Below are 26,938 nucleotides of genomic sequence, written 5' to 3'. Positions count from 1 at the left end.
TGAGTTGTCAGTAATTACTTTATTGAGCATTGCAAGGTGCACAGCATTGTACATAGCTTGAAAATGTCCAATTGGCTTTTGTCACACCCTCCAGAAAGGCTTCTCTAATTTCCATGGTTTTGTGGGCTTTCTTCCTGTGCTCCAGGGGGCACGTTCCCTGCAGCACCAGCCATGATATGTTACAGGTTATCCATTGTACCGTGTATTCTCCTCCACTAGATTCCTGAACTCCTCCAAGATGGGATCCGTGTATCGCTGATCTCTGCAACTCTGCAACCTCGATGTTCAAAAATGCATGTTTGACAGATGAATGGCTGACTGAATGGCGAGTGCTTCATTCTAGTTCCTTCTCCCAACTCGCTAGTCTGCATTGAGGTGGAAGTGCTGATGGTGAGTGAGAAGCCAACACTCAAAAGGCACAATGGAAAACAGGAGTGTCCAAAGGCGTGGCTGATCCACAGACTAGAAAATTAGCTCCATAATGAGGAAGAGTTGGCTGACCTCTCGTGGGCCTGAGAACATAACAGAGCCACAGAAAAGTCTTCAAGCCAGAGACAGGGTTCATCGATCCGGATTCACACCTCAAATTCTCATCTCAAAGCCCAAAGTAGCTTGGTTGGCAAGGTCAGCAGTCCAACCACCTGCTAGAGCCAGCTCCGGTAAACGAGAGGCACAGCCAACCCTCGCGGTCCAGAGTGGAGGGTCTCGGCCACCTAACCTTAAGGATATATTTTGCTTTATTATTCATTCCCAGATTTCACAAAAGGCCACACAAGAATAAATAAATAAGACACTAAACAACTACAGATGAGAAAGAAGCCATTTCCAAATGGCTCTTAAGAAGCAGTTTGGATGCCCTGTTTCTTGCATGGTGCCAAGAGGCTCAAGCTGCCACAGATGCCCCCTTTGGGCCTTGTCGGTATGCAAATATATACTGCGAGGGAATACAGATTCCGCGTGAGGCAGTAAGCATGAGGCTGTGCATGGACGGCTAATCATTTCATCACATAGGCTGAATCCCGTTGATGAGCCGGGGCCTAGGCTCTGTTTGATGGATGACGGAGAAAGCCCTGCCAATGGTCCAAGGAGGCAGCTGAGTAGTAACACACACGCACACATTATCTGACATCCCAGGTGTGGCAGGACAGGTACAAAAGACCTTGGCTCCTGGTCTCTCATCAGCTAGCAAAGAAACTAAGGCAAACCTGGCCCCTCCCTGTGCCTGGGTTTCTTCATCAGTTCGGGGTTTGGCCAGACCATCTCTCTTGCTACTTCGTAGATTCCCTTCCCTTCTGCCAGCAGGATTCTTGACCCCTTAGTACCAAGGCAAACCCTCACCCCTTACTACCAAGGCGTGCACCTCCACGCCGCTGAAATGAAGGGAAGCCCAACTACAGATGTTCACATTCACGAACAGAAATGTTGGTAAACTACTGCTCAAGATTCTTGGATAAATCTAGCGCATATCCCCCTATCATGGACTAGTCCGGTGTTCGTAATCCCCAACATTGTACCGCCAACTGGTCAGGAGAGCTACGCTTCTACTGGGTGCAATTCAATTATTTTTCGGCAAAATGTAAGTCACTACACTCACATTTCTTGTCTACTGACCAGCTGCAGATAGCTAGCCCATTATTCTCTCCTTGTTGCCTTTCTGGATCCCAGGTGTTTGCAACTAACTTTCAGATGAATGGTACTCTGCACTGCCAAGATCAGCATTTTACACTTGGCCTCTTTCTACCTCACGGCAACTCTTTAGAACGTTCAGAAAAATCCAGATGATTCCAGCTCAGCTGTGGAAGGCAGAGCAAAGTTTGGAAGATACTGCTTTCTCTTTCAGGGCATGATTTAAAATGACAAGTGCTTGATTAAAAAAAAAAAAAAATAGGGATTAGCTCTCAAACCAAACTTGCATTAATGGGAGACTTTTCTAGCCTCAAACACACTAAAAAATTATTTCCTAAGACATAGTGATTCTTATTCAAGTTTATATGTATATAAACTTAGATATATACGGATATGGAATTATAGCTAGAATAGTTTTTCTTTTGTGGCTCTTTTATATACACTTAAACCAAAACAATCATTTAAGGACAGAGGTCTGAGCGCTTTATGGTAATGGGGTACTTGCCTGATATATAACAAAGCCTGATCTAGAATATTAAGGAATGCAGATTTTCATATTAGCTTAACATGTCAGTCTTTGGGCCCATTCTTGTCAGCCAGAAATTTAATCTACACCAAGTTAATCCAAGCTTGGCTAAGGATGTTCTCAGACCTGCGGCACCTACTCAGAGCAGGGCTCCCACCCTTGCATTCTCTTCTTTACACCTGAGAGGACTGTACTACACTGTTCAAAGGGCGAAAAAATTTTGCCCTTACATTCAAACTCTGTTATGCCACATTTAACATAACACGCTTATCGTTACCTAAAAGAAAAATGCAGCAAAACTCATCTTTGGAAGAAAAAAAAAAAACAAACACAACCTTACGGGTCCTTGGAAGCCATGGAAAGCTAAGGGATAGAGCAAATTCTTTTTATCCCTAAAAAAGTGATTTCAGCAGGGGACCATGTCTGCACATTCCCGAGGTCAGCCGAGTTGGAGAGAAAGAGAAGCAAATGAAAACGAAATCACTCCACATCATCTCTAGCGGTTTGCCCTCAAGTCTCAAAGAACAGAAACAAGATTCCTTTCTCCTTTGCTTCAAAACTCTTTGGATTCAAGTTGCCTTCTAATTCTTCCCTCCTCTGTAATTCTTAGTTATCACAAATGAACACCAGAGAATCTCAAGTGGTCCACCCATAGCAGAGTGAATAAAGATTCTAATGCTTTGGAAGTCTGCCCACACCACACAGATGTCCTACACATAATCCCAGCCTCAACCTTTCCCTTAGGTCAAGTCTAAATTATACCATCTTCCTTTGCAAAAACATGCAAATACCCCTACCAACGCTCAAAATAGAGTGGTAATTGACAGTGAACAGAAACCCATTGCAAAGACAAAATATTCCAGCTTTCTCTACTTTAAAAAAAAAAAAATCAAATTCACCGTAACTGGACATGACTGTTTTTTTTTTGAGTTCTAGAACTCCCCAGAATTGTCAAAAGTAACCTTATAGCCAATCCTCTTGCAGATACTAAAAAAAAACCTGAAACAGGCCACCCATAGTACCAAAAGCGGCGTCAAAGAGCAAAGAGATAGTGCCACCGAGGCCCACTGCAATGTCCCTGCACACAATCGGAACCGCGCCTATGGTGTGCACAGGGAAAGTGGCCACATCCACAAGGACTCGGACGGGAATGCCCAGAACGCGGCAAACGGCCTTGAGCAGGCAACAAAGGATCCGCAGAACGGCCCTGATGATTTTGACCATGACTTTGAGTACCTTCCAGGGAATGCTGGCCAGCTCTTCCCCAATGGCCAAGAAGTAGGAGATGGTGGCCGAACCCAGGCGGTAAAGGCAACTTTCTATGCCATTAATCACTTGCTTGGTAACAAACCACAGGAGGTACATAATGTTCTTCAGGATCCCCACTGCAAGATAATAAAGTAACTGGAAAAGCTTGATGACGGGGGTCACGAGCAGGCCCATCAACTTGCCCCAAAAGCTACTCCTCTCCTCAGAGGCCTCTGGGGGCAGCAGAGCAGATCTCTCGCTCTTTGCGCTAGAGCGGGCACTAGCGCCCTCTTCCGATCGCACCGCTCGCTCTTCGTCCTGGACCTGGTTAACCACTTCCAGGATTTTTTTCATTCTCTCCGTGTCTTGCTCGGTTTCGCCGCAGTTGTCCCGGAACAGCTGAGGGTTAAACGGAAGCAGTTTCTCCAATTCTTTCACCATCACGTCCTCTATGACGTCACCGTCCCGGGTGTGCTTGACAAAGCCCATGGCCCAGCCGCTGCCAGGGACGGCACAACAGGCTGCCAGCCAAACAAACGCAGGGACGGTCACTTTGCCATGAACTCTGCGGTCTGAGGGCACAGCGCCCGTGAGGATATACAGGTCTTCCCCACCGCCACACTGAGGGCCCAGGGCGCGGTCCATTAGGCTGTTGAGATTCATGTACCACCGCTCCCGGAAGGACGGGGTCATCGGAGCTGCATTTGTGAGAGCAAACGTGGCCACGTGGAAATCACTGCCAAGGGAGAACGGGAACAGCTGTCCTCTTTGGTAATCAGAATCCATGTAATCTGCACTCAGGGCCTGCTTGCTCCCCAGGTTGTTCACGGAGGCGATGGCATCAGTCTCATCAGTCCCCTCCTCCAGGTTGCTGGCGGGATCGTCAATCTGAAAGAAGAGAGCAAGGACTGAGACGCGTGCTGTTCACAGCGGCGACGGTGCGCTCGAACCCTTCCGCCAAGGCTCTGGAGTCCCTACGGCACGAACCCTCCTCGCGCTGGGGTTCGGGAGCGCTTGATCCTCTGGTGCGCACACACTTCATCCTAATATCCCATGACACTGGTGTTTGAAAGTGGCTTCTAACTAGACTGTTTCCTGTTTTCTGTCCTGCATATACTCCACCTAGGTAGAACTGCTCTGTGATAACACCTTCTCACACACACACCCACGCACCCGCACATGCCTGCGCTTGCGCTCGCGCGCCACCCCCCCCCCCCCCACACACATTGGGTATTACATTATGAAATCACTTTACCATACCGTTTATAAAACATTAAATCCCAGGGTCTTATGATAGTCTGCTAGCTGACCTCCACTGACAGAAATCCCCATTATGATTCCTATGTCTTGTCTTAAAACCATTGTTTTAACCTATGACAAAACTCTTCTGATCCCAAGGTGACGAGTGTTTTAATGTCATCTGTTACAGCATCATCTGAAACTCTATCGAGTAAAGGCAGCAAAACGGCTTCCCAGCAACTCTATGCTTGCTTAACTCTGCAGAACAATCAAGTATGTCTTGGGAGGCTCCACTTTCTGAAGGAATGTCAGTGTGTATGGAATTAAAATACCTAACTCAGGTATGGAAAACCGTACTAGAAATAGTAAGAGTATTTGATTGAGAAAGTCTAATATATTCTTTGACGTGCTGTCATGCAAAGGGCAGACGTATTTTTCCACACTCTCTGCAGACATAGTTTAATGATCTGGTTATTGCCATGATTGTAAATTTCTGACAACACTGCTCGCTGAAGACAAAAATACGCCTATGATGTAAGAGGTGATTTCAGATTACATTTCTGGGTGACACTTGTCCTTTTGCATGCACCACTTCATCTTACTCTTTGGTTTCCCAGTGGAACCTGTGGATGGAGGAGCAGGTACAAAGCTCTCTCTGTAATCCACCTCCCAGCTGACCTGGTCCCCCTGGGCCACCCACGTCATTTGATATAGTTCCTGTGTTTAGTGGAAAATTTTTTTCCTGATCACATGTTAAGAGGTTTTAGAAAAATGAACTCTCCCCCTCCACCAGCATCCTGCCCCATAAATAATCTTATAATAAATTCCTTTTTCAAATTTAGTGAAAGGAAAAAAACAATTGTTTCTCTCAATGAGTTGGCCTTTATGCCAGACAGTAAAAGCTCTTAAAACCCATGGGATTTGTGTGTGTGTGTGTGTGTGTGTGTTGGAATTAAATGACAGGAGAGTTTCAATTTTCTTCTTACATGCATGTAAGAAAAATAGACTGATAGAAAATTGCAGAGGAGCACCGGAGGGGAAATATTCATCCATTCAGTAATATTTATTAAGCGTATATTATGTGGGACCAGTACTATAGAAGGAAGCATTAGGACTGGTAACAAAAACCACCACCACGGCCATCAACACTTAATGAGCCCTACATGGCACAATTCAAAGAACTTTACATGTATTACATCAGTGAGTGGCTATGCTAAGTATTCACTCATTTAAACTTACAAAAAAACTAGGTACCATGATCACCTTTTGACAGATGAAGAAACTGAGGCACATCAAAATTAAGAAGCTTACTCAAGGCCACACCGTGAGTGGTGGCATTACCATGTGAATGCAGAAAGTCCAGCCTCATGGCTGGTGTCCTTGATCACTGCCTTATTTGCCTCGAAACAGACCTTCACATTAAGAAATTCACCATCTACTTAGGAAAACAAGACATAGGTGCAAAGTGAAATAGGAAACCAAGAGAAAAACAGTGCAGTGCGGTTTATGTTAAATGCCGAATACATGCTATGAAGAAAAAGAGCAAACCAATTTGAAAGGAAAGAAGGGCACAATGAATGCAGTCAACGATGACTTCTTCCTGAAGAAGGCAGAAGCTGAGGTGGTATTAGGAGGATGTGCAAGACTTGGATAAATTCAGAGAAACAGAAAGGTCAGCAAGGCTTAACAAGACTTCTACACCAAGGCGTCGGGGCAGAGACCAGCAGCCGGCGAAAATCGGATTCTGACTAAGGAAAAATGAAAGGATGATTGGAAACGGTGGCAGGAAGCAGATTATAAATGGTCTGATATACAGATAACTCATCACAGGATAATTATCACTACCACCTAGTGAATGCTCACTGCATACCAGGCACCATGGAAAGCTCCATACAAAGCATCTTTTAAATTTTTTTAAAAATCCTTATTTATTTTTGAGAGAGAGACAGTGTGTGAGCAGGGAAAGAACAGAGAGAGAGAGAGAGAGAGAGAGAGAGAGACAGAATGCAAAGCAGGCTCCAGGCTCCGAGCTGTCAGCACAGAGCCTGACGTGGGACTCGAACTCACGAACTGTGAGATCATGACCTGAGCCGAAGTGGGACGCTCAACCCACTGAGCCACCCAGGGGCCCAGTACGAAGCATCTTTTTTAATCCTGATAGGATCCCCCATTACCTCGGATGTGGCCAAAATTGTAAAGCAGGTTTGCCAATGACTACACTTTGGAAAGCACTGAGCTGCTGCGTTGACTCCTCACATAACCCTCCCAGCTAGGTGTTATCATCTTCGTTTTACTCACAGGAACACGAAAAGTTAAGCAGCAGGTAAAGGTCATCCAATATGTAAGTGGCAGGGCCAAGGCTTACACTCAGCTTCTCAGACTCCAAAACCCCAGCTCCGCGCCAGCAGCAGTCCATGCCTCTGGGTAAGGAAGGGAACAGGAGAGCCACAGGGCGGCCATGCTAGAGGACAGGCAGAGGACAAGAGACAACTGGGAAACACAGATGGACCCGCAGGAGAATCAGTCATCTAGTGTCACATCAAGAGTCAAGGAAGGAGAAAGCTTTGGCTACAGAAGATCAACAGTGTGGCACCTGCCAGAGGGGAAATGGAAGGATGGGGACGAAAATCAAGGCCTTCGATGATTCCAGAATCCTTAGTGAGACTTCAAAGGGCGATGTCCACAGAGGACTGGGAAAGGAAGACAGGTGGGGGAGGTGACTGGACAGAGCAAGAGCGGACTGCAGACCACTTGTTTGAGAAGCTTCAGGTAAAGGCAGGGGACGAGCAGGCCCTTTGCTGAGGAGCAGATCACAGAGATAAGCAAAGATGGTCTTCTGGCCCCCACACACCACCGAGGGAAAGGGGCATTGGGAGGGTGGGGCTGCTCAGGTCTCTGTGCAAGGGAGCACTTGGGGGCTCAAAGGCATCTATCTCAGGGGCACAGTGTCACTGAACAGAGCCCAGTCCCTGAGGGTTTCTGGGCTGCGAGGTCCATGCAAACATCAGGGACATGAGTCACCTGGTACAGATTTGCCACAGGGGAGTCTGTCACTGAGTGGGGAAGAAGAGCTATTTGTCGACAGTGACAACGGTCCGCAGAGGAGAACACAAACATGGAGGCTCGGCAGCCATACTCTGCCCCCATCCTTCCCCCTTCCTCTTGCTCTCTCTTCTCAACTCCTCTAAGGTTGCAATCATACCAAGTTCACAAGCACCTTCTCTGCAACAGTTCAGAGGCCTGGCAGGTACAGGGGAGTTCCCTTAACCCCCTTCCCAGCAGCAAGCCTGCACAAGGGTTTTGACGAGACACAGGGTCCCACAGGGCCGGAAGACAGGAAGTCAGTGAGGGTCCCGGTCAAGACCTCCAAGACCAGTCAGGGGGCTGTGCCATGGGGCAAGAGAGTGGCTGCAGCCCTGAGAGTGTGCACAGGGTCCCGGAATGTCCCAGAAGCACAGCGGTACGGAGGCTTTGCAAGAGGGCTGGAATGCCCAGGTGAGGAGGATGGGAATGTGGGAGAAGCTCATCACTAGTCACCAAGATTAGTTTTAAAGAGCACACACAATGGATCCAACAGAAGAAGATACTGGGATTGGGGAGGGGGCGGTGTCTGCATATGCAGGAGAACAGGCTCTTGGGCATTTGTTTCACATATTTTTACAGACTGTAAGGCGCACGAACACTGGCATCATCTCTCTTCAAGTTTATTTATTTTGAGAGAGAGGGAGAGAGAAACTAGGGGAGGGACCGAGGGAGAGGGAGAGAGAGAATCTCAAGCAGACTCCATGCCATCAGCACAGAGCCTGATGCGGGGCTCCATCCCACGAACCATTATATCATGACCTGAGTCGGATGCTCAATCAACTGAGTAGCCCAGGTGCCCCCAGGACCATCTCTTGTACTTCATCTGCATAAAGCATAATGGAGACTCTGCGTATTTTAGGTTCTTGGTGGGTGTTGCTTATTAGTATTCTGGTGGTAAGGACACCAATGCCACAGGGGGATGGGACAGCAAAGGGAATGGTACTGGGAGCACATGGAGAAGAGTCAGCCGGGGGTGAAGGGACCTCTCCTGAGAACATGGCGGGAAGGGGAGGGGACACGGGGAATTGGTATGGGTCAGTTCTCTGCCGTAAGTGGGGACATGGAGGCAGAGCGTCAGGAGGGCAGGGAAGGTCTGCCAGCCTCTGGTGGTCACCGTGCCAGGGAATTCATGAGAGAGGGCAGGAAAGACGCTGGAAAGAAGGGAAGGCTCCATGGAAGCCAACCAGGATGGGGACAGACCAGCTGTGCTTAGGCCAGAGTTACAGTTTTTGTACTGTTTTGTGCACAGCCGTGACCCACAGGTCAGGGACAGGTGCAGAGAAAGAACTGGTGGGACTGAAGTGGGGCGGCCTTGGCACTGCAAACAGAATTGAAGCACCTCAGAGTCCAGGTGGGCAGGGACGGAGGGTGGCAGGTGGCAGCCACTGGCACTGCTGATGGAGAGACTTGAGTGGGTGCGAGCGCAGGTGACGAGCAAGACGGGCTCAGGGGATGTGGACCGGGGAGGCTGGGGAGTGGCAGCCAGGTGTGGCTGAGGGGGACGGGACACAAGTGGATGGTCGATTTAGGCAAGCAGAGACAAATTGGGGGGACAGCTGGCAGGCACTGAAACTGTGTTTCTTCATCTGTCCATCCCACTATACTGAAGGGTCCGAGACAGTGCCCGATCACCTCTGTGCTCCTGCAGCCAGCATAGCGGCCCTTTGTCATCGGGGAGTGACTGACAGTTGTTGCAAGAGTGACCTCATTTGACCTCTGCAACAATCTTCTGATGCACATCATCTCTTGCAATTTGCAGATGAGAAAGAGAGGCTCCAGAGAGGTCAGCTCGTCCTCTGGTTCTGCTCCACGATCCGCCGCATGGAAAAGGTGGTCATCTAGAAGGATCATCAAAACGGTTCTGGAACTTTGTGATGATTCGGAAAGGGGTGGTGTTTCCTCCCCCTGGAGAATCTTAGCCTGAGGCTAGATAAGCTCTCGGCTGGGCTGATTCAGATAAGATCCTGTGATCAGGAGAGACCCCCCGTGAGCGCCTACCTACTCTGTGGGGACAAACAGGCTGTTCTTTTGGGAGCTGTTTTATTTTCAACAAGACTAAGTGATTGAATGAGCAGAACAGCTGGTATTCCGATTTTGCTTCTGCGCTGAACTATGATACACACACACATACACACACACACACAGGGACATTAAAAAGATGCTATCATCCCGCTGCCCACCACGAAATGGGTAAGAGGGCCCCCTCCTTACAAGGAACATGAGTGCAGCTGACAGCGGTGACATCGGATGATCTTATCAGACCTGGAGCTGGATGCGCAAACAGGGCCTCTGCACAGTCACGCACATTAGAATGAACTAGATCTGAGGCCTTGGGTGAAGTCTGAGACAATGTACTTGCCATGGAAAATATGCAGCTCGAGGAAAGAGCTGCCTTTCAGAAAAGTAGCAGGAGGCTGGTGAAGCCTCCATAGCAAATGAGGGGCGTTTGAGGAAGGACAAACCGTAAGACCTTTCAGCTCTCAGGAAGGGAATAAACAGTTCCGGCCCACCCATTTAAGAAGAAAAAAAAAAAAATCCTCCCTATTTGGCATCCAAAATATTCTCTATCCCCTTGGGAACAGAAACAGCTTTAGAAGACCTACTAGGATTTTTTTCTTTTTTCTTTTTTTCTTTTTTTTCTTTTGAAAGAGAAACACAGGGCTTTTCATTTCCTGACCAGCCCTTTTGCACTCAGGCAGGCCTTGGGGTGCCCTCCGCCTTCCTCCCTGTGAATCACCCTTCCTCTGGGCCCCCAGGGCTGCTCACACACCTTCCTGCCTGGGGAGGAGCAGGCCTTCCAGCTCTCCTGGTGCTGTGCACACAGTAGGTGTTCAGCCCGTGTCCGGGGTGTGGAGGTAGAAAGATAAGCTGCGTGAAGGGTTCTCTCCCCCCGAGTCAGAAGATGATGGAAAAGAAAGAATCAAAGGATGTCCCACTTCCATTTCAACCTTTTCTTGAAAATTTAAAAAAATGGAAAGAAACGGGGGGATTAAAAAATGCACCAACTCTAAACTGGCAATACACGGCTAGGCCAGCAAAGGATGCCTGAGGGGAGGCCCACGGGTGGCCTCAGGGACAGACAAGCTCCCGTGGGACTCCTCTGGCTGCTCCTTCTCATGCCCAACTCCAACTTTCAAACTCCTGCTGGGAGTCTACAGAAGTGCCCGAGTCCTTTAAGACCTTTCCAGAACTGCAGTACCTTCTCAGGTTACATCATCCCTGGTCTTCTTTGGTTTCCTTCCTCATTACTCACTGCAGCCTGTTTTCCACTCTGTTCTCTGCTTTCTTTTCCAGAGCAATTATTCTTAGCACTTGACCGTGGGGTACGGAATTCCAAAAAGTCTGTTAAGTTGAGACATTTCTTCCATTTCTAACTTTTTCCACCTTCCAAGTTCAAACAAGATTAGAGGTTCTTGGGTCTGGCTGCCTGTCAGAATCACCTGGAAGTTTTACATAAAATATGTCCAGGCCTCGCCCCAGACCAATTAAATGAGAATTCCGGAGTAGCAAGAGGGCTGGGCTTCTAGGACGTTTTTAAAGTTCTCCAGATGATTCTAAATTGAGAACCCGCTGGGCTAGATCTTTATCAGATTCTCATTCATCATATGGGTCCCTGGTGGCATTCACTCCTGCCCAGATAGCCACTACAAGAAATGAGTGCTGTCTCCTTAAATCAGTAGTTTTCAGAATTTAGTTTGTGTTAGAAGCACCTTGGTCCCTGTTAAAAATGCAGATTCTTGTGTTTCACACCAGAGGTATATTCAGCAGGGCTGGAGTGGGGTTCAGAAGTGCATTTTTAACCACGACCCCAGGTGATGCTGATGCAGGGGGTCCATGAACCCCACACCAAAAAACAAATGTTTAAGTCACCCTTGGGTAGTGCCTAGCTGGGCTTACAGATTCACATAAGGGGCGCCTGGGTGGCTCAGTCGGTTAAGCGGCCCACTTCCGCTCAGGTCATGATCTCGCAGTCTGTGAGTTCGAGCCCCATGTCAGGCTCTGTGCTGACAGCTCAGAGTCTGGAGCCTGCTTGGGTTTCTATGTCTCCCTCTCTCTCTGCCCCTCCCCCCGCTCGTGCTCTGTCTCTCTTGTTCTCAAAAATAAATAAAACATTAAAAAAAAATAAAATAAAAAAAGATCCACATGATCCTTGCGATTTGTGAGAGTACTATTCACAAATTGCAAGAGCTGTGATGACAATACCAAGGGAGAGAATAAAGTATTATAGGGCCATTTAAATCCTCCACCTGTTGGAGCAGTGAATATTCTGATCATCAAACTGTGTAAACATGGATTTCCTACCTTATCCATCCACAGAATAAGAAGTCCTTTTTTGCTACTTATACTCTTTTGAGCAGATCTCACTATTCTAACATCTTCAATAGTATCCTATATTGCCTGGTTAAATGGCAAACAGGTATATTCAGAAGGCCTCCCCAACCCCTCCAATCTCTTCTCTCAAATCTTCCCTTTCATTCAGCCAAAACAGGCCAATCCGTTCCCAACAACATCAGTTATATGGATGTAACATGTTTCCCTGCTTCCCCCTGTATGGGCACCCATGACTTCAGTGGTGGGGGTGCCTCACCACTCCTCTCTGCTGCTTGAACTCCTCCTGGGCGTTCAGGCCCAGCCCCAGCCCCACAGCCCCCATGCTGGGGGTGTCTTTTGGCCTCCCAGATCCTTTCTCTACTCCTCTCTGCCCTGCTCTGTGCCCCAGGAGGCTGGCTCACATCATCTGAGCTCTCATGCCCTCTGGCTTCTGCCTGGAGCAGCCAACGGAAGGGTGGGAAGAGAGAGACCAGAGTATTTATTCCTTGGCTCCCCCTGCACCTGGCTGCGGCAGCTGTGGCTCTGGCTGAGTTTCTGGGCAGTCATGGCTCTCACCAGGCTCTTGCCTGACCCCACGGGCTTGGGATGGTAACAGGTCCCTGCAATGGCTAGGCCCCAGGCGCTTTACCCTGTCTTGCTGACTCCCTTAGTTCTCTGTAAATCGTTTCTTCATTCAATTCTGTCGGTTAAACTACTTTGAGAGTTCCATCTGTTTCCTGCCAGGACCCTGGGTTGAGACAGCCTCTGTGAGTGCTTTCCCAAGATCACAGCTCACCCAGTCCTGGGAGGATCAATTCCACCTCAGGGCCTCTGTGGCATGAATTACACACACAGTTGGTACACAGAACCAGTTCTGTTGAGTAGTGAAGGTCCCTCGAGTAATCTAATATGGCCGCCCAAACCAGGCTCCCGCAACCACCAGGTATATCAGCCCTCGTCAACATGCCACAGTCAACTTCTGTTTCTAAATTAACTGAGTATTTCAGATACTATCTCTAAAAACAGCATTTCTGACCACGTGACCTCCCCCTCCCCACCCCCTTGCCAGTCACAACCAAGGGATGGCCAATCTGGCCAGCAACCAATCAGATGGCTCTCTTAGGTTTTTAATCCAACATAATCCAAGAAACTCAGAGACAGACAACAATTAGAGTATGAAGGCTGCTACATGCAGTTTAGAGTTGGTAGTCAGGCTGACCCATGGGAAAGCAGGAAAACTAGTTAAAAGAGGAGAGTAGGATAAAGACCCTAAAGTCTGTGGGACCATTTGGTTTCTAGAAGTTTCTGAGCTCTGGTTCCTTTGAGGCCTGTGTGTACCTCCGTTGCTATGTCTGTGAATCTACCAGTCATCTGTTACAACAGCCCTACCCTTCACCTGAATAAACTTGGGTAAGTTTATGATTCATGTACCAACTAGCCCGAAGCATCAGGAGAACCCAGCAAGCCCCCTGTGGGAATTGGGGCAAGAACCTTACAGACATGGAACTTCCCAGACACCTGGATTAAATCTCAGGAACAAAGGAAAGAGACAAGGCTGTCCTGGTTCCAGAAGTCTCGGAACAGACCAGAGGGGGCACCCCACAGACCAGAGAGAAGGAACTTCTACTAAATTCTTCAAGAAAGAATGCATCAATGGGCTAAGTAACATGGAGGACAGCATAGGAGCCACAGAAAAGGCTGAGACCAGTCATAAGAAAGGTAGCACTGGAGCAGGAGTTGGATTTTTGGTTTTTGTTTTTGGCCAGCTCGTATTTTATTAGAGAAATCCAGGATTACAAAGGACTTTAGAGTTGACCTTTGGACCCTTCTTTTTACCGAAGGTGGGTACAACACTGACAAAGCCCCAGTTTTGTTGGTTTTATTGCATCTGCTGTTTGGCCCGACCTATCTTCCTCTCCCATTTGGCCACCTTAGGAGTCTGACCTCTCACTTTCCCATCACAGGCCAGGAAGCCATTTCAGAAATAATACTGGGTCAAACCTAGGAGTATGGTCAGCCTCATCCCGGTTGTCTCCAAGGCAGGCATGGTCTGGGAAGCAAAGGTGACTTGTTCATTCAACATGCTTAACGTATATGTAGTGAGGGCTTGGACACGATGCAGAGTGGCCTTTGTACACACTGTCACACCGAATCTTCGTCACTCCCCCATGGAATTGGGACAATTAGCCCTGTGCCACAGACAGGGACTGAACTTGAACTCCCTGAGATTCGGTAACATTTCCAAGGTCACACAGCTGATAAATGACAGAGCTGGGACACGGCCCAATTTTGTCTCCCGCTAAGACCCATTTTCTGAACCACTCTGTATGCTCGCTCAGTCTTTGCCCTTTCAGGGCTAACAGTCTACTAGGAGAGAATTAAGCTGGGGTCACGATCTGCCTTCCTACCTTAAGTAACAAGTTATCTGCGGAAAGGGGCTGGGGCTTGTTCCATGACCACGTCTTAGATTCCTAGTTCGTGGCTTAGTACTGGTAACTGAATAAATGGTTTTGGCGTGGAAGAGAATGACAACACTAATCAAAGAGTCAATCAGGAGCTGGGTACCTGACTACTCATACTCTGCAGTGCTACAATTCTAGACCCGCTGATCAGGAATGAGTAAGTGAATGAGCAGATAAGAAACGGCGTGGGCTTGTTTCAATCACCGAAAACCCCTGTAATTCCATGCCTACCTCTTAAACCCCAACTCACTGCCAGAGAACAAATGTGTGATAAACTCTTGTCTCTGTCTGACTGGCTGTGACCACATTTATTACGTACAAGAAGAGAGGAAACACTCAAGCACTGGCCTGTGGCAAGAACAGGGGAGCAGAATGGTACCTAATACTGAGAGCAGCAAAAGCAACAGTAATGGGCCTGGTCAGTGAGCCACTCAGGCATGGAACTGAGGCTGAGATATCACCACTGTCAACCAATTTCAGAGTCACCCTCCTCAGAAAACCAGGAAAGGCTCAAAGCCTGTCTCCACGCAAGATTACAGCTATAAGAGGGGCTCAGATGGGCGTCCATCTTCAGCCCAGGTTATGGGCTTGAGGTTCATGAGTTCGAGCCCCACATTGAACTCTCTGCTGTCACCACAGAATCTGCTTCAGATCCTCTGTGTCCCTCTCTCTCTGCCCTTCACCCCCGCCCCCCAAAAAATAAATTTTAGGAAAAAAAAGAGATTACAGCTATAAAAAATAGCGTTTCTCCAAAGCCAACTGGCAAAATCCACCCTTCATTTTAAAGATCGCTAGGGACTTCACAGCCCTCGGACCCTTCCCCACGGTGTCATAACTCTCGCTGTCAGGAAATGGCTTATTTGCATCCAACCTAAACCCTCCTCAAACTATTAAATCTTATCCTTGTGTTTAAAGCACAAAAGAGACAGCATGTGCTTCTCAACGCTGTGTAATAAATATGATTTGAGGCTAGTAAATCTGCTCTCGGGCAAGATCATTTCCATGTGTTGGACCTTTCCTCCTGGGTTTTATGAACATCGCTCTTCTTCGAGTTCCTCTCGATGTGAGACGACACGGCAGCACGGCTGAGTGACAGAACACCAGGTTAGACATGAGGAGAGCTGTCAGCTCTGTCACCTCCTTGCCTTGTGACTTTGGGCAGGCCAGCAAGTCTCCTCTAAGAGGAGAAGGATCACCGCTGCTCAGGAGCACAGGAAGGGAGAAGAAGGTAAGATTATTTCAGGCTGTCCGTGAGTTACCTGGATACCGACTTGAAAGAAATAGACTTTGCATGTGGAGGCCCCAGGCCTTCTATTTCTAAATGCAATAAATTATTTTTGTGTATGTGCAAATTCACTCATCCAGAGCCCCTCCACTCTCCCACTCCATGGGTATGATGGTTGTTTGAGGGGCGTGCTAGAGTCCAAAAGGGCCCTGAACCTTGTTGACTAGAATAAAGAGTAGGAGTGCCTCCATGCGTCTCTATGTGTAACAGAAATCTCTGGAATGTTAGCACACACACACGCAAATTGTAAAGATTAGTTCGTTATCTGCATGAAATGAGACCCTTTTCCTTATATACTTCTAGAATGTTCGAAAAATATTTTTACCATAAGCATATGTTATGTTTATAATCCTAAAAACCCTTAACATGACAAACAGGGGCCATCACCACACACAGCTGAGATGTATCTCGGGCTGCCGGGCTATAATAGGAATAGGACGACCCGCCCAGCGTTCGAATTTCACTGTTGCTGTTCAATCCATATTCGCGAAGCGCTCAGCATTCAGCGACACTCCTTAATTACCGCCCAAGTGCTGGCATTGGGCTAGACCATGGGGCTGGCAAACTACAGCCTGTGAGCCAAATCCAGCCTACCACCAGTTTTCATAAATAAAGTTCCCTTGGAACACAGCCGTGCTCGTTCATGTATGTATTGTCTGTGCCTGTCTCTGTGCTCTAACAGCCCAGCTGAATCGGTGCATCAGAGACTACACGGCAAACAAAGCCTGAAGTATTTACTATTTGGCCATTTATAGCAACGGTTTGCCGGTCCCTGCATTAGAGGGCGAGGATTTGACAGCAACAATATCCCTGTACCCTGCCCTCACAGACCTTAGAGTCTAGCTGGGTGGCGCTCAGTTAGTTCCACAAATAACTGTGCAACTGTAACACGCTAGCAAAGAAAGGTATGTTTGGTACTGCTAGAGAGTATTCTGGGCAGCTGATCTGTTTGGGAATATCCCAGAAGACGAAAAACAAAACCAAAACAGCGGGTACGGAGGCCCTATGATGGGAGTGAAAAAACAGCAGCACCACACCCCACAGAAGTAAGCCAAAGTGGCTAGAAGCAAAGGCCTGGCAATGTGTGTGACACCAGATAAGGCCGGGCGGGGAACGGGAGCCACGCGTGCAGGACTCCGGAGACCACGATAAGGCCTTATCTTTATCTGAGGAGAAACGGGGGGCCTTGGAGAGTTTCCGCTGAGGCTGTTGGAGGCACGATGGGATTAATGATCTGAGAGTATTTCTCTGGCTTCTGAGTGCAGTAAATTCAGAGATGTGGGTAGAAAGGGTTAACCAATGGGGAAGCTGCTTTGCAGAGCCCTAGAGGAAGGTGAGCAGACTTGGGCCTCCAAAGTGCAGAAGGCAGGGGTCACAGGAGCGAGGTCTGTCCGGCTGAGGTGCAAGAGCAAGGTCACCAACCACACCAAACGGTGCGCTTGGCCATGAAGGAGGCCTCTGTCGTCATGGGTGCCACGGCTCCAGATACAGTGGAGATGCTCCAGAACAAGGAAAGGCGTACTATGGTTCACAAACCCGGCTTTCCCTTCCCCGGCTTCCGTGCATCTGGAGACTACAGTGGATGCCCAGTCTTTCAGAAACGTCAACAGTGGCCATTTCCTTACATGGCCCAGTTCTATCATGCATCCTGGCCGATCCACTCAAAAAGCTGATGTGATATGGGTTGGCTTCTTCCCTCAGTTACGACTGTTATGACAAGGGGACTTCCGGAAACCAATGCTGCCATCGCCCAGACACAGCGGGAAGGCTCGTTGGCCAAGCTGCGTTAAAACCAGGTTACCTAGGACGTAAGGGCAAAGGTGAGAACTTGCACAGGGGAAGGACTCCAGTTTACCAACAGTCCTGAAGGCAAAAAAGGAATTTCTGTACTTTTAAAGAGGTGGGGCAAAGTCCCTCTCCTGGTCCCAAAGCAGGGTGTAATACATTACTGGGCTATGCAGTTTCAGAACGTGCTGGGCTCAGCCTGGCTTTCCTTCTCTGCGGAGCCAGGTTGGGTGCACCGGAGGGATTCTCGCACTCGCTAGGACCGACGGATGGATGAGCGGGTTCTCTCTCTCTGTTCCAGAGGTGGGGCTCTGGAGGGTGTAGTTTGCTTGCACCTTTTCCCTCAGGCAACTGGCACCTGGTCAGGAGCCGGGCTGTCAGGCTCATGCGTGGCACCCAGCCCACCTCCAGCAGCCAACAGCTCCACGCCCCGACAAGACCCAAGACCCCGCCCTTATCCTGGCCACGCTCACCCAGACTTGGGACGATCCTTGTGGCTTGAAGGAGTTTTTAGGTGATCCACTGAGGAATCACCTTATAGAGAATGTCTGCTTGCATAACGGCCATAGGAATGCCCAGGATGGATTAGAACGGAGCAAGACTGCAAAAGGAGGCAACAGCGCCCTCAGCCCAATGAGGCACTTACAGATCCTGGGACCTGCCGTGGCTACAGGCACAAGGGTGCTCCTGGAGGCTGCGGGCACTGATGTTCATTGGCACATGGCAGTGGGGCTGGGAACATCCTCTGTTTTATAAAATCCTGATGGGGGCGGCGGGGGGTGGGGGGTGGGGCGCCTGGGTGGCTCAGTCAGTTAAGCGTTAAGCTCAGTTAAGCTCAGGTCGTGAGCTCGAGGTTCGTGAGTTTGAGCCCCGCAACGGGCTCTGTGCTGTTAGCGCAGCACCTGCTTTGGATCCTCAGATTAAGTGAGATTACATGTGAAAACACACCTAGAAAAGTGCCCTGTGTGATAAAGTACTCAGAGTTAGAGGCCCCCACCTGAAGCTCTGCTCAACACCCAAAGGCATCTCACCCTTAGGACATCTAACACACCAGCTCCTCCCTTAGTATCCTCACCTTATTCACAGGCACCTCCATTCTTCCAGTTGTTCTGGCCAAAGTCCTGGGGGTTATCTGTGACTCCTCCCTTTCTCTTGCTCTCGGCTCTTCCTTTAAAATATACTCTGAGCTAGAAAGAATGCCAGCCCCGGTGGTCCAAGCCACCACCATCTCTTGCCAGATTATTGAAACCACCTAGCTAGTCTCTCTGCTCTGCCTTTGAACCCTTACGGTCTGTTCTCAATGCAGCAGCCAAAATGACCCTATGAAAATGTAAGTCAGAGCACGTCCAAAATCGTCCGCTCAAAGTGGGCACCATGGTATCCCATCTCATCCCATCTCACTAAGAAACCAAGGGCAGGTTTCGTACAAATAGCCCAGAAGGCCCGAAGTGATCTGCCATCCCCCACACCACCTCTCTGACCTCAGCTCCTGCTACTCTCCTCATTTCTCCTTCTCTCGACACATTGGCCTCTTTCTCAAACGTGAGGAACACTCTTGCCTCAGGGCCTTTGTACTTACTGTTCTCTGCCTGGAACATCCTTTCCCCAGATACCCGCATGACTGGCTTTGTCACTTCCTTCAGGTGTGTATACAAAGTCACCTCCACAGCGATGTCTCCCCTGAAAGTCCTTTAAAAACTTCACCTTTTCCCGGATAGGTCAAATCCTCCCGCCTTGCTTTATTTTTCTTCGCCCTTTCACTATTTAACATGCCCTGTCTTTTATTTATTTATTTATTTTATAATCACCTGTGCTCTCCAGTAGATATTAAGCTCCATGAGAGACGGTATTTTTGTCTGTTTGATTCACTGCTCTATTCCCAGGGCCTAGAACAGTGCCTCACACATAGCAGATGCTCGAATAAATATTTGTCGATTTAGTGAATTAAGTGACAAAGGGCCCAGGGCTTTGTTAAAGCATTAGGTGTTCCTGCCAACTGAAAATCAATCAAAACTCAAGACCGATCATCCCTAAAATTAAGGTACAAGTCAACTGGAACATGTAATTTAACTTATATTTTCAACTACTATGTCCGCCATCTGTTTACTCTCCAAAATGAAATGTACCATATTTTTCCTTTTGACTGAAAGTATAGAATGTCCTCAGCCTGACCTCTTTTGATTGAGCCACACTTCTGTCCGGCACTGGGTCAATAGAAGCATGGCTGGAATACTAATGGCGCTTCTATTTTTGGTTCGCCCCATGAGTCGTTTCTTTTTTACTTTTCCTTCCTTTCAGTGGCCAGATATATCAGCAGGCAGCAGATCATTGCTGCCATCAGATGTCATGTTCTACAGAATCAAAAGGGTACGTGGCCACCCAGGAGACACGATCTACACCTTGAAGGGGAAAACGTTCTTGAACTAACAGTGATTCCAAGAGCACAGCCAGATCACCGGAAGCAAAACCACTGGCAAATGGGAGGATTTCTTTTCTCATATTCTCACTTGTACTTTAAAAGTTTCACTGACAGTTAAAAGGAAGAGATATTTGAAACCCAAGGAATACAATCCTTAGTCAAGGAACGATCCATTGAATCACCAGGAGCTAATAATTGAGCTACTGACAGGCTGACACAGGGATTTTCAGAATGGTCCATTAGGAGCAAAGCCACAAAGCATCCGGAGACCTAGATGAATTCAGTAAAGGAACAGCCCCAGTCAGTCCATTTGGAATCTGGAGAGAAAATACAAACACTGGATTTGGGAGACGGTACAATAGAGTGGAAAGGGTAGTAAGAGCTTGGGAATCCGACAGCCATAAACTCTAATCCAGGCTCTGCATCTAGCGGCTTGTACACGGTAAGGGATCAATAAATGATAGCTCCTTTCTGACCTATTCAGATTTAAGTGTGAACACTTGACGAACGGTGTCCACTGGGCTGTTTGAGGACAGAATATCCCTGAAATGTTCCGCCAATGTAGGGCAAGTACCTTAACTTGCCCCTGAGGATGACCACAAATCAGACGGGAACACTGAATTCAAAGATGAAGAAAAACCCAGAAAAGGAAAAAAATGCAAGGCAAGGTAGCTTGTGTGACTCTGGCTTTTGCTATCTGCGCCCCGGTAAGGAAGACATCGCGAGTGACTGACTTGGGAAGCATCCCTCTGAGTAGGCGCTTCCCAGACTTCTCACCCGGGCTCAGCACAATAGATTGCAATGCGATTGCTCACTGTTTGTTTTGTGACAACACACCTCTTGGTTACTCAGGACAGGGAGGATCTCAGAGGCGTGGGTTCAAGCCCCACACTGGGTGTAGAGCTTACTTAAGAAAATAATCTTAAAAACATAATAGGAGCACCTGGGTGGCTGTCAGTGAAGCATCTGACACTTAATTTCAGCTCAGGTCATGATCTCACAGTCGTGAGATTGAGCCCCACGACGGGCTCCGCACTGGGCACGGAGCCTGCTTGGGATAGCCATCCTTCCACCCTTCCTTCCTCTCTCTTTCTTTCTCTCTCTCTCTCTCTCTCTCCCCCCTCCTTTTGCCCCTCCCCTGCTTGCACTCTCCCTCTCTCAAAAACAGTAATAAAAAAAGGGGGCGGGCTCAGTTGGCAGAGCATGTGATTCGATCTCAGGGTTGTGAGTTCAAGCCTCAGGTTGGGCACAGGGCTTACACAAATGAAGTTTTTCAATTAATAACACCCATTACAGTAAGAACTTAATAAAGTATACATACTAATATTTACTAAGACCTTACCGTACTCTGGGTACCGTGCTACATGTCTGTGTGTGTTACCTTGTGCATTTGTCACAACCACTCTATGAAAAACACTATCATTGCCTTTAACGTACAGATCAGAAAAACAGGACTGGAAGAATTTAAGGTCCCATCGCCTATAAGTGGCAGAGCAGGGGTCTGAATTCAAGTCTCTTAACTAGAAAGTAGGTATCGGAATTGTCCTGTTTGCTGTTAGAAATGAAAGATCCAGTACTGAATCAAGATTCTAAGTTGTGATGACTGTTCACATTTACTAAGATTTGAAATATGACCTTATCGGACCCTTTAGGAAAACGCTTGTGTAGTTCACCAGAACATACCCTTCACTCCAGAGCCACCGACATCTAAGCAACATTTATGTGGCCAAATATGTGCTCCCACTGGTCCTACGACCATTGGGAAAGAGAAATAGAGTAGAAATGAAGATCCCCATATAAAAGAGGAGGAGGAAAGCCCCATGACCATTAACGCAGTGGATTCACTGTGAGGTCAAAGAATCTCCACGACATACCAAAAGAGCATTGAACTAAGAGCAAAGGGTCATGAGTTCAAATCCAAACTGTGTGACATTGGGCACATCAATTAACCTCCCTTCATCTCTCCAACGAAGACAATGACATCAGAGTATTTTTGTACGATTAAAAAAGTGTAAGCTGAATATAAAGCCAGATCCATTCAGTATTCATGTTTAAAAACTGGTAGGATCTTAAATGTCGGTCTCCAGCATGAATTGACAATGTGCTTGAAAGGCATCACCGATACCTTATCCAAAATTTCTTCCATTAAATGGCAAGGAATCGAGGGACTAAAAGGTGTGAGGCTCCTGGTACCATACCAGAAACCAGTTCTCAAGTCTCTGGGGTCTTGACTGGAAGCCTTCCAAACCATCGTCATCACGCTAATGGGATTTTCTCATCTCTTTTTTGCCTTTTCCCCCATTCTCAATTTAAACCACATTCCACATAAAACCTACAACAACTCTCTGTTTTCTCGGCTTCCTTTGAAAGTTCTCCTTCTGTGCCTCAGAAGATCCCATTTAAATTCTTCCAGTGTGGGCGGATATGGGGATCCTATATCCGACACCAAGGAGCTGTTGTCTAGACAAGAGATCCAAATCATTTGCGTTCCAAAGGCCAGAGCAAGAACTAACGGGGTGGACTTAGAAGAGGGTTCCAGCTCTCCTTATGGACATGTTTGTATTAGCGGCTGCTGGCCAGCTATGGGGCAAGCCTCTGAAGCCGTACATGTCCCCCCAAGAAGGCTCAAGCAGAGCGTCTCCCTGACTGCTGCCTGATTGAGCCTAACAGTGAATTATTTTATTCAACACTTATTAAGACTGTCCGTGTCCCAGGCACTTAGGAACATAAGCAAGATGAATAAGGGTGCAGCATTCACTTCTCAAGGGCTACTGAGACAGACACATAAGTAGGCAATTCTAAAACAATGTGGGAAGTACAAAAAAGACAGAAATTATTGGAGCCCCGAGCAATGGACCACAATCAGGTGGACAATTCTTTCTGGAAGAGATGACACCGAGAAGTCTTAAAGGACGGAGGAGAGGAAGAAGTGAGGGGCAAGATGGGGGTAGTACAGAAAGGATTCTGGGCACAGGAAAGGAGCATGGGGTCCCTGGGTGCCTCAGTCATTTAAGCGTCTCTCTCTTTTTTTTTTTTTTTAATGTTTATTTATTTTTGAGAGAGAGACAGAGTGTGAGTGGGGTCGGGGCAGAGAGGGAGGGAGACACAGAATCCGAAGCAGGCTCCAGGCTCTGAACTGTCAGCACAGAGCCCATCGCGGGGCTCGAACGCACAAACTGTGAGCTGTGAACGCACAAACTGAGCTGTAGTCGGCGCTTAACCAACTGAACCACCCAGGCTCCCCTTAAGCGTCTGACTCTCGATTTCAGCTCAGGTCATGATCTCATGGTTCATGAGTTGGAGCCTCATGTCAGGCTCAGGGCAGACCCTGCGTGGGATTCTCTCTCTCTCTCTCTCTCTCTCTCTCTGCCCCTCCCCTGCTCATGCTCACGTACGCTCTCTCTCTCAAAAATGAATAAATTTAAAAATTAAAAAAATGAATAAATTTAAAAATTAAAAAAAAAGGAATGAGCAGAAGTGACAAACAGTACAGAAGCAGAAGTACAGACAGTACAGTTTTATGAGAGGCAGGCCAGGCGGCCGGATAATACTAGAACATAGAATGTGAGGGTGGGGAGGAGTGAGAACAAGGCTGGAGCCGGAGACAGGAGACAGGAGCCAGGGCACGGACGGCCTTGTAAAACTGCATCCTGCAGAATGAATTTTGTCCTGTAGGTGTAGGGCAGCCAACACCTTGAAGGTTTTAAGCACAAGAGTGCCCAAGTTTCTATGATCTTCAAGTTAGGAGCTTGTTTTTCCCATGGGAAACTGCAGGACAGCTATGAAAGGTGCTGAATTGGGCTTTGGGAGCCGCGGGGCCAGGGCCGCCCTGACTGACTCATTACCCAAGGCAAGCACTGCGCTCCTTTGGCCTCCTGCCTCTCCCTTGCCAGTCTGCTCTTGGTAAAGCTGACCTCATAAAAAGGTGATGTGGGCACAGGGCAACTCAGCATTACCAAGTGCTCTGAAGCAGCCAGAGGCCCACAGCGAGCCCTGAGCATGGTTCTGCAGCCAGGACCCGGGCGGGGAGGCAGGCCTCCGGGAGCAGGCAGCAGTCAGGTCTGCCGCAGTGTGCCCCGAGTCCGCCTGCAGCTCCTCCTCCCTCCCTCCTTCCTTCCCTGCTTCCTCATACCCTCTGGCTCCTGGCCCACTTCACCGAGGCCGGGTGGGAAGGGGACCCAAGCCCATCTTGCAGAGGAAAACATCAGCCACTGCCACCGTTCTGAGCTCCCCCGCTGGGACCTCCGGCCTCCTGTACTGTTTCCAAACCACTGTTCATCTCAACGCTTCGAGATGCCATTTGGAACAATTTCCCCCCTCCTCTCCCATCCCCTTCCTCATTTCCTGCCCCGGGGGCTCCACCGCCTGGATGACTCAGTTCTGCCCACAAAACCTGCTCCTTTGTGACTCCTTCTGTAACTGCATAAATGGCTCTGTCTCACTACACCTTCCTTAATCACTCCCTCACACCCGACCTCTCCCTTCCATTATTCCCCTTTATTCTGAACACTTGAGCAGACTGGCACCTGCGTACTTGTACTAGTTTAGTAATCCCAACCCCTCCCCACGCACTAACCCCTGAAGCCGCCACTCTCACTCTTGATGTTCCTCCTCCTGTCTCTCTTCTGAACTCTGCCTCATCCTTCCAGGCACAGCACCAATGTCACCCTGACCCTAAGGCTTTCCCCTTTCACCCTGGAAACAGGTGAAATCTAGTAGGATTTTGTTTACCTTTATCGGTTTCGCTTATGTCCTAAAAACAGCTGGTACTTATATGCCAGGCATCTCTTAGGGAACTTTATATAGTAACTCATTTAATCCTCAACACCACCCCGTCATTAGCTCTAAAATAACCTGGCCAAGTTTACAGCTAGCTGAGAGGAGCTGATTCTCGAACCCACGCAGCCCAGCTCTCATCAGCTGATTCTTCACCTGCACACTAGGAAACCTTAGAGCTCAAGGGGTATCCTCTGTTCTCCTGGTGCCCTAAGAGCCTGGCACCCAGCAGGTGACTGATGACTAAATGTGCTCTGAATTGAACTGAAATTTGTTTAGCGTGCCTCCCTGTGTTCTCCTCGCCATGTATATGGTCTCCTTAAGCTGTCCACGAGACCCTTAAGGAGAAAGGACTAGATCATCTGTTTCTTGACAGGAGCACAATCGTGACGCATAATCATCTGGGGTATATGCAGAGGGCTCGAGGGGGTGCAGCTGAGGGCAAACTAAGTTTAGATCAATATATATCTTAGGTGTGTACAACTTAGAAAGGTTTTTTCCAATGCCTGATCTCATAGGTCCTGACATCATAGGCTATGGAATGGACACGGAGAGGAACGTAAGAAGACTGAGGTGCAAGAGTGCATGAGACCCGGCCAAGCTCTCAGAGCTAGAAATATCTGAATGGCATTGCAGGGATTACAACCCAGGGCTCTGAATGAAGCACCTGAAAGCCAATCTGTTCGCCCATGTGGTTTTGGCCAGCTGTGACTATCAGGAATGAGTGGGTTGAGTGGGTAGCTCTGCTCCCAGCTGGGGGGGGAGGTGGTCTTGGTAGCTGGGGCAGGTGCAGGAGACAAGGTGGGAGGACGGTGAGAACTGACCAAAGGGGAGCCTGGCTGGGTGTGCAGAGAGGGGGATGGCTAGGCAGACGTGGGGCAGGATGTATTAAGGCAGTTCAGCAGGGCCTCTGGGAACCTTTTACAGTGTTTGGTCACCCTCACCCGACAGTACAGAACACTCAGGACATGATTTCCACGTGGTCTGATAACGTAGCTAGGAAGAGTCAGGTAAAACTTGTCTGCCCTTCCCAATAGTTGGACAGTTTCCCTACGATTTGTAACTCTCCCATTGCATTTCTACAAATATGTGCCTTTATGGTCCTAACGCAACGCAACTTCAGACCGAATGTACTCGATGTCGTGTGCACAAGGGGTTTTTAGGCCCAGGTGGCCTCTGCAAAAGAGAAGCTTTTCCATAGTAGAAAGGGCAGTGAACACCTGCCCCATCTTCCCGGCTGGGCAGACTTCCACAAGTCTCTTCACTCCCTGGGCCTTGATCTCCTCTTCTGCAAAATGGGCATGAAAATGCCCACCCACCTACCCAGGCCCAAAGAACTGTGGCAACGACCTGCGCCAAGGCCTGGGAGCTCCCAGCCGAGGCTTTCGGCTGATCCGAAATGGTCAGTCTCACGCTCCTCACTGGTCAGGAAATGAATGAGACACTGCAGATGTCTACCCCGAACTGTACGGGAGAACCACTTCCCACTGGGGGCCTCGGGGTGGACGAGGGCGGCGGCGCGGCTTCTCCGGAGGCTCGCGGATCGCCAGGCTCTTGCTGTGGCTTAGGGGTGGGGGTGGGGTGCGGCGAGGAGGCTCGGAAACCCGGGGTTCCTGACCTAGCCGCGAAGACGCGGGGCCGCCCATCCCCGCCCGCGCCCCCGCCCGCGCCCCCGCCCGCGCGCTCGCCCTCGCCGCGGCTGCAAAGCGCCCTCGGGGGCCAGCCCCGCGCCCGGGCTCGGGCACAGCTCGCTCACCTGCGGCTCCACCAGCCAGCGGGGCTCCGCGCCACCAGACGCGGGGCGCGCCGCGCGGAACGCCGAGTACACGGGGATGCGGTCCCGGCTGCTGTACAGGGTGGCGAAGCGCTCCGCGCCCGCGGAGCGCTGACAGATCTTCACGTGGGCCTCGGCCGCCAGCCCCGCTGGCGGGGGTCCCGGCGTAGAAGAAGCGGTCACATTCGCCGAAGCCGGCTTCCTCCTCGCCCACCAGCCGGCCTTCCAGCAGCGCGGCCAGGGCGAGGAGGCTGCCCAGCGCGAGCCAGCGCGCGGGCCGCATGGCGGCCTCTGCGAGCGCGGCGGGGCCGAGCGGCGGCCGGCCGGGGGGCGCGCGGGCTCTGCGGGCCGGGCCGGAGGGGAAGTCGGGACCCGGGCGCGGCGGGGCGAGCGCTCGGCGGGG

General features: G+C 49.2%; 1 protein-coding gene and 1 long non-coding RNA gene across 2 annotated transcripts; one reads left to right on the top strand and one right to left on the bottom strand.

The window, feature by feature from the left end:
* On the bottom strand, positions 1-26,938 carry ENDOD1 (endonuclease domain containing 1). Its single transcript, XM_019450145.2, is given in 4 exon segments — positions 1-3,147; positions 3,149-4,288; positions 26,518-26,691; positions 26,693-26,938. Coding segments are annotated over 4 exon segments (1,503 nt in total). The 5' UTR covers positions 26,819-26,938; the 3' UTR covers positions 1-3,084.
* On the top strand, positions 4,286-10,314 carry LOC109267372 (uncharacterized). The gene is made up of 3 exons (XR_002080072.2): positions 4,286-4,425; positions 4,830-4,980; positions 9,483-10,314. It is a non-coding gene; the product is annotated as an uncharacterized LOC109267372 (long non-coding RNA).

Source organism: Panthera pardus, unplaced genomic scaffold (genome assembly GCF_024362965.1).
Source record: "Panthera pardus isolate Hobbes unplaced genomic scaffold, ASM2436296v1 HiC_scaffold_12, whole genome shotgun sequence".
In the NCBI taxonomy this organism is placed as follows: domain Eukaryota; kingdom Metazoa; phylum Chordata; class Mammalia; order Carnivora; family Felidae; genus Panthera; species Panthera pardus.
This window is presented reverse-complemented; position numbering and strand designations above follow the sequence as displayed.